The sequence below is a fragment of the Aptenodytes patagonicus genome, chromosome 7 (genome assembly GCF_965638725.1).
Source record: "Aptenodytes patagonicus chromosome 7, bAptPat1.pri.cur, whole genome shotgun sequence".
Classification (NCBI taxonomy): Eukaryota; Metazoa; Chordata; class Aves; order Sphenisciformes; family Spheniscidae; genus Aptenodytes; species Aptenodytes patagonicus.
In genome coordinates, this window is record NC_134955.1 from 64,900,907 (window position 1) to 64,910,710 (window position 9,804).

At 51.1% G+C, this 9,804-nt stretch overlaps 1 protein-coding gene across 2 annotated transcripts; it reads right to left on the minus strand.

Moving 5' to 3' along the window:
* Nucleotides 1-845: 845 nt before the first annotated feature.
* On the minus strand, nucleotides 846-6,591 carry AKAP5 (A-kinase anchoring protein 5). Of its 2 annotated transcripts, none has more exons than XM_076345612.1 (2): nucleotides 6,549-6,591; nucleotides 846-5,284 (listed from the first exon to the last, which is right to left on the minus strand). In XM_076345612.1, the coding sequence occupies exon 2, from the start codon at nucleotides 4,632-4,634 to the stop codon at nucleotides 3,237-3,239; it is 1,398 nt and encodes a 465-aa protein (XP_076201727.1). In that variant the 5' UTR covers nucleotides 4,635-5,284; nucleotides 6,549-6,591; the 3' UTR covers nucleotides 846-3,236. The 2 variants fall into 2 exon arrangements, with proteins under 2 accessions (XP_076201727.1, XP_076201728.1); XM_076345613.1 differs by lacking the exon at nucleotides 6,549-6,591 and adding an exon at nucleotides 5,975-6,040.
* Between the last annotated feature and the right edge of the window lie 3,213 nt (nucleotides 6,592-9,804).

The following is a 9,804-nucleotide window of genomic DNA, read 5'->3' on the forward strand; positions in this document are numbered from 1 at the left end:
TTCTCCAAAAGAATAAATGTTTTGTTAATGTTCAACTCTCTAATCATAATGAAGGAGTAGAGAGCCTTAATTAAGTCATTAGCGGCTGTTACAAGTCTATATTTTGTTCTGTAAACCTGAAAGAATAAATAGCATTAAGACTATTAAAAACATAACTTTTTTTTTTCATATTTTCTGTATGTTATAAAGTACCTCGAGAAATTACATGAAAGATGTTACGCAAAAAAAAAAATTAGGGTGTGGGGTCCATTTGAGCCATAACAGAAAGTGCCGAAGCACCGAACTTGCTGCTCCCGCTCCTGAGGTGCCGGCCCCTCCGCGAACCCCCTCAGCACCAAACAATGCCTGGAAAGAGCAGCCCGGAGCCTTGGGAGCAGAAAGCACGAACAGCAGCTCGCAGAGAAAACCAAACCACCCGCATGGATCGGCAAGAGCCGAGCCACTCCACGTGCGGCGGGGTTTGACCCCGGTCAGCCTGCAGAGCCTCATTTTCCTCTGGCAGTACGGAGCATCCGATAGCGAATTTAACTGTCGGGCAGCAGGACGTCTTGTCTTAGCCACTGGAGATTTGTGATCCTTCACAAATACCCTTACAGAGGTCCCTGGGCAGCCAGGACTCTGCGAATGGAAACGACTGGCCAGCAACCGCAGGGAAACCTTATAAAAAAGAGCACGGGAGGAGCAAGCCTCCAAAGATTTCAGGTCTGTTAACAACGTTAAGATTTCTTTCCGCTCACTGTATGGCTGCCTGAAAAAGCTGGACACAACGGAGCGCCACTGTGAGTTTATCCTTTCGTATATAAAATCTCTCCATAGCTGCCCACTCAATCACAAGGCAAGAAAACAACAGGTACATTCAACTTTAATGAAATAATCATCAGTTATAAATACAGCTATAACCGAGGGAAAAACCAGCTACAGAAAGGATGCAAACACAACCCTGGATGCGGAGCAACGGTCGCAGAGGCCAGGCTGGACCAAAGCATTTCTGCCATTCTCCTCCTCTTTTGAAGACCTGTTTTGCCTAAAAGGCAATACTGAAATACATTAAATCCTCCCAAAACTGCTCAGCGGGCTGACAGGAGATGACAACCTGGCTCTGCGGGGTCATTTTGTGTTTCTTTACTAGAGTCCGGACATCCTCCTCCGCAGCTGACACCAGCAGGGCCCCACAGAGATGCTGCGGCCCTTCGCTTAGCACTGTCCTGCCGCGGTGCCCGGTGTAATCCCATAAGCAACCTCCAGCATCTTCTCAGGGTGCTGCAGCAGCTCCAAAGGTACCTATAAAAGTCCTTAAAAAGTCCCTTTCAAAACTATGGCAAAATACCTGGAAGGACCAGTATGAAGTACAAAGCCATTAAAATTGTACACACTGAATTATTGGTATCTGATAACTTACTAAATAAATTCACAGAAAAAGAAGACACTTTTTTTTAACATCCTCTGATTTTTCTTAAGTTTTACTTGCACAGAAACAAGCTGTGGTGCTCACTGCTCACAGTCCTCTCGTAACAACGGAGATGCTTTATCAAAGTTTAAAATGTGGTTGCGCACCAGGTACTAGGAAAGTTTACAGCCCTTGTATTTTAACAGGAATGCAAATCCCATGCTGAGAAGGGAAGTCTCAGTGTACCGCCTATGGTCAGTGAGCAACTGCCAAGCGAGGCTGCTATTTCTGTATCAGCTGAGAAATACGCAGGAGAATTTTCTCAGAAGAGCAGGCTGAGTTGCCCGCAGCTGTACGTAAATCCCAGCCGTGCAGATGCAATCCCAAATTATTAAAAGGTCCCTTTCTCTTGGAGAGCTGGTAGTTAGAGGCGATGCTCGCACACACACGCTACACTGGTGCAAACCCTGTTGGAGCAGGGAAGTTTGTGGGTTTTGACGGCGATTGCCTGTCCGGATATTTTACGGCCGTGTCCCCAGGCCCTCATGTCTAGATTTTTTCCCTGAGGACTTTGGTAAGATCACTCCGGCATTTCCCTGCGTGTTTCAGAGCAAGCTACGTGGCATGCTGGAGCCAGCCAGAGCCTGGCAGCAGCGAGCCGGGCGTAATGCACATTTCCCAGGGATGCCCGGGCTCGCTGAAGTCAGGCAGGCTTTGCAGCGAGGGAGGAGCTGTGCAGGACAGGCTGCCGCCAGCACCCAGGGTGCCGGCAGCACTCGCACCAAATCTCTTCCCCAGTCAAAGCAATTCCAGCGCCGGCAGCACATCGCAGCTACCCAAACTATGTCAACACCGAGGCAACAGTTGACTGCTAACACGCATGCAGCTCACTGCTATTTATATCACATGCCATATATCAAAAAGATGCTACATCCGAGGACAGCTTCACCATGACATTGTGACTGGGACGAAGCAAGGCGAAGGAAGGAGAGGGGCTGCCCGCAGCAGGCACGCTCCCGCCCAGCCCGCGTCACCGATGCTGCCGGGAATTTTGCCCGTTGAGCTTAACGATGTGAGAACGGGCCCCCCGGCAAATGAAGCGCTGTCGTTTTCTTGGCATTTGCGCAGCCTGGGGTCAGCAAGGCGAGCGGCTGATGCTGTGCTTTAACATGTCTGGAAATGCACAGGCTGCTTGTGACAGGGGAAGAGGCCGAATGAAAAACACCGCTCGCTGCAACCATCCGGCTTCATGCGACGCGACAGCAGGGGTGACCGCGGTTTCTGGCACCTGTACATAGCGAGTACCTGTTTGCAATGCTAAACACCGGCCTGAGCCTGTCTGGCATTGACGTCTTCGTGTTAACATTGCAGTCACTTCACCCTCCCTCATTTCTGCTGAACCCCAGGACAAACCTCCAGCCGTGTCCGATGTGCCCCGAATCCAGCCCAGCAGCGGGTCAGGCACTCGCCGCCTCTCGGGACCTTTCACTTAACACAGGGTACATACAGATCTACAGCATGAACAGCAGGGAAACCTGGCATGAATGACAGCAGAAACGTGGCCTCGACATAAAGATGCCAATAAATGAAAATACAGTCGCTGCAACACCTTCATTTTTCCACAGCTGCGGTCGATGGTGCTGTTTGAAGCTCCAGCCCCGGGGGACATGCTGTACGTAGCAGGGTCTGCCCCACGTCCCAGGATCCGTTTCACATAGACACACAACTGAACAGGCATGCAGAATTAACTACACCTCGGCCCTGGGAGCCCTTCAAGCTCTCCCCCCCGCAGGCCAAATGGAGCTTTAAATCACTCCCTGTACTCTTTATTTTGGGGGCATCACTGCCATCACAGAAAACTGTTGTGTTTATTCTGTTCCAGGGCCATTTCGTTGACCAGCTGCTCTATGGATGACTGAATGGCCGCCTTCACGAGGGAAGACGCGGTTTCTATGAGGAGCAATTCATACTGCTCCCCAGTTCTGTGCCCCTGGTCGCCTGGACCTTTCTCCTCCGCCTGGGGACCGCTGCTCGCCTCGGGGCCCTCTTTTTTACCAAAATCAAAGCTCCCGCTTGATTTTTTATTCCCTTTTTGCTTATTTCGGTGCAAAACCGGGGACGGTTCATAGGCCTGGTCAGAGTCTGTGTCGTCAGCGTCCTCGGCTTCGGTGACGGTGATGACAATGCTGACGCCGGCACTGGCGTTTGCTTCTAATGTCACCTGATGGCTGGAGCAGCCCTGCACGCTCGCTGCATCATCTTTAAATGCCGACTGACTGAAATCCATTACAGTCTCTTCGGCTTTGCACTCCTCAGGAAGACTTATGCTCTTTTCTGATTCATCCCCTTCAGGCAGCTCTTTGCAGATATTAGGGATTTCCTGCAGCTCGGTGGTTTCAGGGGTGCTGTCGAGTTGATCCTTGGAAACGGGCGCTTCGGGAGCAACTTCTCTGCCTTCTGTGTGGACCGTGGTTTGGGGTAGGCTCCCCTCCTGCAGTTTTTCCTGGGCTGTTTCATTAACTGCCTCTGAATCGGTTATCTCTGACTTAGCGGTGCACTCCGTATGTTCCTCTGCATCAGATGTGGGCTCTGTCAAGGGCTCGCTCTTCCCAACAGAGTCGGTGCCTTCCTTCGCCGTATCCTGGTCCTCCTCCGCAGAGACTGGGCTGAAGGATTCAGACTTGTCTGTCGGGGCCAAATCCTCTGGCTCTTCACTAGCTTTATTCAAAATGCCCATCACTTCATTTGCCCGAACACTGTCCTCCGACTCCTCCACTGCTTCAGAGGGGCTGGGTTTTTTCTTGCCTCTGGAGAACCGTACGCAGGGCATCTTCACCCCAGAGCTCGCCCGTTTCTTTGGGAAGCCTTGCGTGCAGCCCTCCTCAGCATCCATCTCCAGCTGCACTTGGGAATCGGAGGGCACCTTCTTCCGCGAGGAGGATTTTTGCCTTCTCCGAGGTCTTGCGAGATTTTTGATGGCTGCCCAGGCTCCTTTGGAGGATCGCGATTGATTAGAAACTTTCGCCTCCCCTTGGTCAGCACTGACACATTGGCTTTTCTCCTCCGAGGCTCCTTCGCACGCATCCTTCACGGTCAGCCCCTTCTTACAGGACTTCTTCCGCTTCTTAAAACAGAGCATGGAGGGTTTTTCTGCCTGTTCCTCCGACGGGGAGCACATGGTCCCTGTGCTGTGAGTCTCTACCTCTCTTGGGTTCTCCATTTGAATTTCCTTAGCTGCCTTCGCCATATTAGCTCCTCTCCTTTGTTTGTGTTATATTACTGGTTTTCTTGATTAATGCATCAGACACAAGAACTGCAGAGATGCTCAAAGTGCATTTTTTCCTCAAATTGCTTTAAAAATAACGTTAGTTGCTTTTTAACAAGTGGATGTGGCAGCGAAGAGAAGTTCTGCTGAAGATATCGCATCCGCTTTATAACTCCCACTTTGTCTTATTACTCACTTTATCACCTCTCCAAGGAATCCCGGGTAGACGTGGACTTGAACAGGCTCTCCTTGGCTTTGCTGGCCAGAGTCACTCTCACCTCCGGGACAACCCACTTCAAGTTGCGCTCGGTCTAACAACACGACTATTTAATTGCCAGTCTGACATTACTTTTTTTTCCCCCAAAGGATGACAAATCAAGCCAAGAGTTAACAATTTTTATTCACCCCACGGACCTGGAAAGAACTTGCGCTTCCTGAGCCGTCTGCAATTCCGCATTGCACAGGGAGCTTGACTGAAGCACCAGTACAACCAGCGGCAGCCAGTGGCTGTTTTCTGCCCCCCAGTGACAAGGTCAGAGGCTGCTTTGTCTCAGCTTTGCCTCCTGCTTCGGTTCCCCTCGCAGGTTACGTGAGGTTTGCTGCGAAGCATGGCCAACACTTCCATCTTTTATCTGTAACACAACAAACAAACGATAAGACCCGTAGAGCAATTTTTTTAAAAAAAGTATTTAAAAGTATATTTTTTTAAAAGAATATTTCATTTTGGAAGGCAGACCAGGGCTGGAAAAGCAGTTCTACCTCTGGATGCACCATAGCAGTTTATTCCAGTAATTAGCATCCATATCCAAAGGCAAAATAAGGCCACCAAGATGTAAACCCAGTGATATTCCACCACAGAAAACAGGGTTTTGCTATTTTGTGTGGTAAAAGGGGATTTTTTTTTTAATTGCCCATATAACGGCAAATATATAATACACACACACACGCGCGCATATATATTTTCTTCTCCTACAGTTAGCTAAATCTTTTCCCCGCTGCTCCATATGCACTCATAGTTCCAGCTAGGGAAATTACATCCTGAGACAGCAGATATTTTTATCCTTAATGCACCATACGACAATATGCAAAAACACAGAATACAAAAAGGAGGCTTGTGGAATACATAAGTGAAATCACATGGCGAGAAGGGAGCTTATTTATACTACGTGCATGCCTTCCATGGCAACCTCAATTAACACCACGTGTGTTCATCAAATATATGATGTTGTCAGCTACATGTCACCCTTTAAAAAAAAAAAAAAAGCGCTGCCTCAAAACATCATCAGAACAGTTTTGGATATAAAGACGCAAAAACGTGTTACCGCAAACAGACCAACTTCTCCGGGACTGGCTCAGTGACTCCAGGCAATCCTTTACACGGTATTTTGTACTCTGTTTTTAAGTAGTAAGATGATTAAAACGGGGGCTCCGGCGGGGCGCGCTCCCCCGCGGAGAAGATCTGGTGGGGGTTTTTTAATTATTTTATTTTTTTAAATTTTCATTTAATTTTTTAAGGGGGGAATGAGCTAGGCTGACAGAGGCGCGTGTGAGAGAGAGAAGCCCGCAGCTGCCGGTGCCCCGAGCGGAGCCCGGAGCCCGGCTCCCCCGCAGCCTCCGCAGCCCGGGAAGTTTTGGGGGCGTTCGCGGGTGCCGCCAGCGGGAGCAGGAGCCGCCCGGCACCGCCGCTCCCCCACGAGTCCCCCCCGCCTCGGGCAAGGGGCACCCCCCGCAAGCCGAACCTCTCCGAGGGGACGGGGGGGGCTCCTCGGGCAGCGACGGCGGCTGCAGAGGCCGGCCCAGGAGCTCCGCGCGTGTCGCCTCCCCCGCCGACCCCTCCGAGGCGGTGCCCGCCCCCGCCGCCCGGCCCCGCGCCCCCCGCGCCCCCCGCGCCCTCACCTGCGGCCCGGCCCGGCCCGGCCCCGCGCCGCTCCGCGCCGCTCCGCGCGGCTGCGCTGCCGCCGCCTCCCGCTGCAGCCGCGCCCCCCGGGCCGGCGGGGAGGGCGCTGCCGACAGCCCCCCGCCCCCCGCCGAGGCGGCCCGCCGCCGCCGCCCCCGGCCCTCAGCCCGCCCCCCGGCCCCGGGGCGGCTCTGCGGGTACCCGCTGGCAGCCTCCGGATAGCGTGGGGCCGGGGAGGGGGCTCCGGGACCCCGGCCCAGCCCCGCATGCGGGGCAGCGTCCCTCCTCCTACAGGAAAGCATCTCTCCCTGTTTGCAGATCAGCATCCCTTTCTTTTTGCAAGGTAGCGTCCCTCTCTCCTATGGGATAGCACCCCCACTTCTTGCGGGGCAGCATCTCTCCCTGCCTGTGGGGTAGCATCCCTCCCTTCTGGAAAGGCAGGATCCCTCTCCCTCTCTCTCGCAGAGTAACCTTTCTTCCCCTCCCAGGTTGTGCACGGGAGCAGCAGACACGCAAACCGCAAACAATGCTCAAGGCAAAGGTCTTCCTAAGAACTGAGCTGTGGTTTTCAATTTGGATCCCAACGGCAGCAAGAGGCACTCCAAGAGAGCGGACGCACGCCCGGGAGGAAGGGACCGCCGGCATTTGCGGATCCGGCGTTTGCCTGGCTGTGTGGGAAGGAAGGGGGTCTCACTCTTGGCAGCTGTTTTTTTTTGTCCCACCTGAAACCTTTGCAGCTTTAAGCACACACTGTTTGGGTCACTGCAGGAGCTACACCTTCAGAGGTGGTGGTAAGGACAGCCAGTTCTTGGGTTTAAACTAATCCTTGCCCAAAATACTGGAGAAAGTGCCTCTTTCATATGAGCCTTTTTTCTCCAAAGCGGCTGAAGATCTGACTTAAAAAAAATTGCATCTCCAGCTGTTATGATTGATAGTAGGGCCTCCGGAAAAAGGACTACCAAGTGCAGCCGACAAACTACATGGAACTATAGTTCGAGGTGCCTGAATGTCCCATTCATTCATCTCCACAGGGAGCTGACTGACGCCCACTAATGTTTTAAGGACATTAACTGCTCCACAGCATGTTTGCACATAAGAAACCAGGCGCAGCAGCATACTTTGAACCTCCAAGTGGCTTCCACTGTAGGCCAGCCTTAGAAAAATGCACATGGCCTCCCCCCTCCCTAGCTTCTTCATGGAAAATAAGGTGCAAAATGGGTTCTTTTGGCTGAAATGTCAGCCAGTAGGGCAGAAAAGTGGATCAAGCAACCACAAGGAATTGCCTTTTTAAAAGCTCCCCTGTGAGATGCGTTTGCTCACATTCACTCAGGATAATCATCTTCATTTGGAAATGGCTTCTCTCCCCGGGGTGGGAGGTGGGTTCTAATTACAATCCACTTCCACATTAAAGCCGAGCAAGGCTCCTCAGTGCAGGAGATTTTCCCCTCGTCACAGTCGGAGGCAAGGAGGGAGGAAAGCAGGCAGCGGTAACGAGGATGGCTAATGTGTATGCGCTGCCTCGGGGGTGGCGTGAAGGAGGCAGGTTCTCATCAATCCCATTCAGAAACACCTCGCGTGGAATTCAATTATTCCTGCCGCGCCGGGGGAAGATGGCAGCACCGAAGGCTACGGTGCAAGGGAGATAAATAACAGGGTCCGCGGCAAGCAGAGGGTCTGGTCAGAAGATGGATAAGCTTGAAAGAAGATCCTGGCCCAGCTGTAGGCTCTGGTTTTCTTTCTGGGCCCACACTGAAGTGCAGGTGATGTGCGGCAAGCCAGCCAAGCAACGCTTTCTCCTTTTTTGTTTGTCTCCCCCCCCAAATCTGTGTGATTTCTTACATGATGTGATGCCAGACTCTCATTAGAGCACAGCTAGGGGAACGGATGGCCGTAACACCAGCTAAGGGCTCTGGGCCCACAAATAGCCCACAGAACAAATTCATACGCAATTAGTTTTTTCCTCTAAGCAACGGGAAGAGAAGACAGCCTTGCAATATTTAGTTAGAAGAGATTAAGTGTCCTTTGTGTCCTATTTGATAAGGCAAGAACTATCTGGCACACTTAATTGCAAAGGAGAGAGTTAAGAAAAAACAACTTATTTATGAATCTGTCCTGCAAGACCTAGAGTAGGGACGCTGGAGAGCTCACATCCCACTAGGTTTAAAGTGCAGGTTAGAAAAGCTTCCCCACTAACCTATAGAGATGCTTGGGGCTATTTGTTGGCCCTTATGCTTTGTTGCCTCCAGTTCTCCCGGTGCACAGCAAACCCTTCAGCAGTTGCATGCCTGAGCCACCGCTTTGCCTCACTGCAGGAGGTGGGCTAGCAACCTCTTGAACCATCTCTCTCAAGCACACGTCTATGATCTCACGCTAAACTAAAAGGAGGCTAATCTTTGCATAAATTTGCACTTATCCCATCTTTCATAAGCAAAAAATGAAGGTGGAACACAGAGCACTCGCAGGAAACCAGTGTAGCAGGGAAAATTAAATGTAGGAACTGACAGCAGACTTGGAAGCAGGTTGCCAGAGCTGATGCTGCAAGGGAAGGCTTGGCCGAGGTGCCACAGGTGAAGAGGCACCTGCAGCCAGGCATGGGGTCTGGGACAGCAACGGGGGAACACCCCTTCTGACCCCCTGCAAGTGGCCTGTGCGTGCTCTGGCAGACCTGGCTGCTGATAAATCCTCAGCTGAATACCATCGAAAAGAAAATTTTAGGAGGCTGTGAATGCATCTCAAATGCTCTTACGACAATTTAAGCTATTCTGTCTTTGCTTCTGTGACAACCAGGTAATTTTTATATAATTATTCTCCCCTACTGAATAACTTGAGAGATATAGATCTCTCTCTCTCCATATATATACACACACAGTATCTGTGTACTACAGATGCACCCTTACATTGGTGCACACCTACATCCCGATTCTCCGAGTTCTCACCAAAATCGGAATGTTTTTAGATTCAGTTCTGATGCAAGCAGATGGGCCTCGCAAGTCTTAATTCAGATCTTTTGCAGTCAACTGCAAGTGTCTCAAATTCACGGAATAATTCAAGTAGTTTATTTCCTACAGATGACACACAGCACCTAGGAAAGGAAACACGATTGAACGTGCACACGCAGTGGTGCATTGCAGGCAACTTATTACTGCAATAATCACTTCTACTTGTCAATACTAGGATTGCTGCTGCGAACAGTTAATCACAGAAGTAAGTTCTACTTCAATAATCTCGGTGCATACATTAAAACCCAGAAAGCAC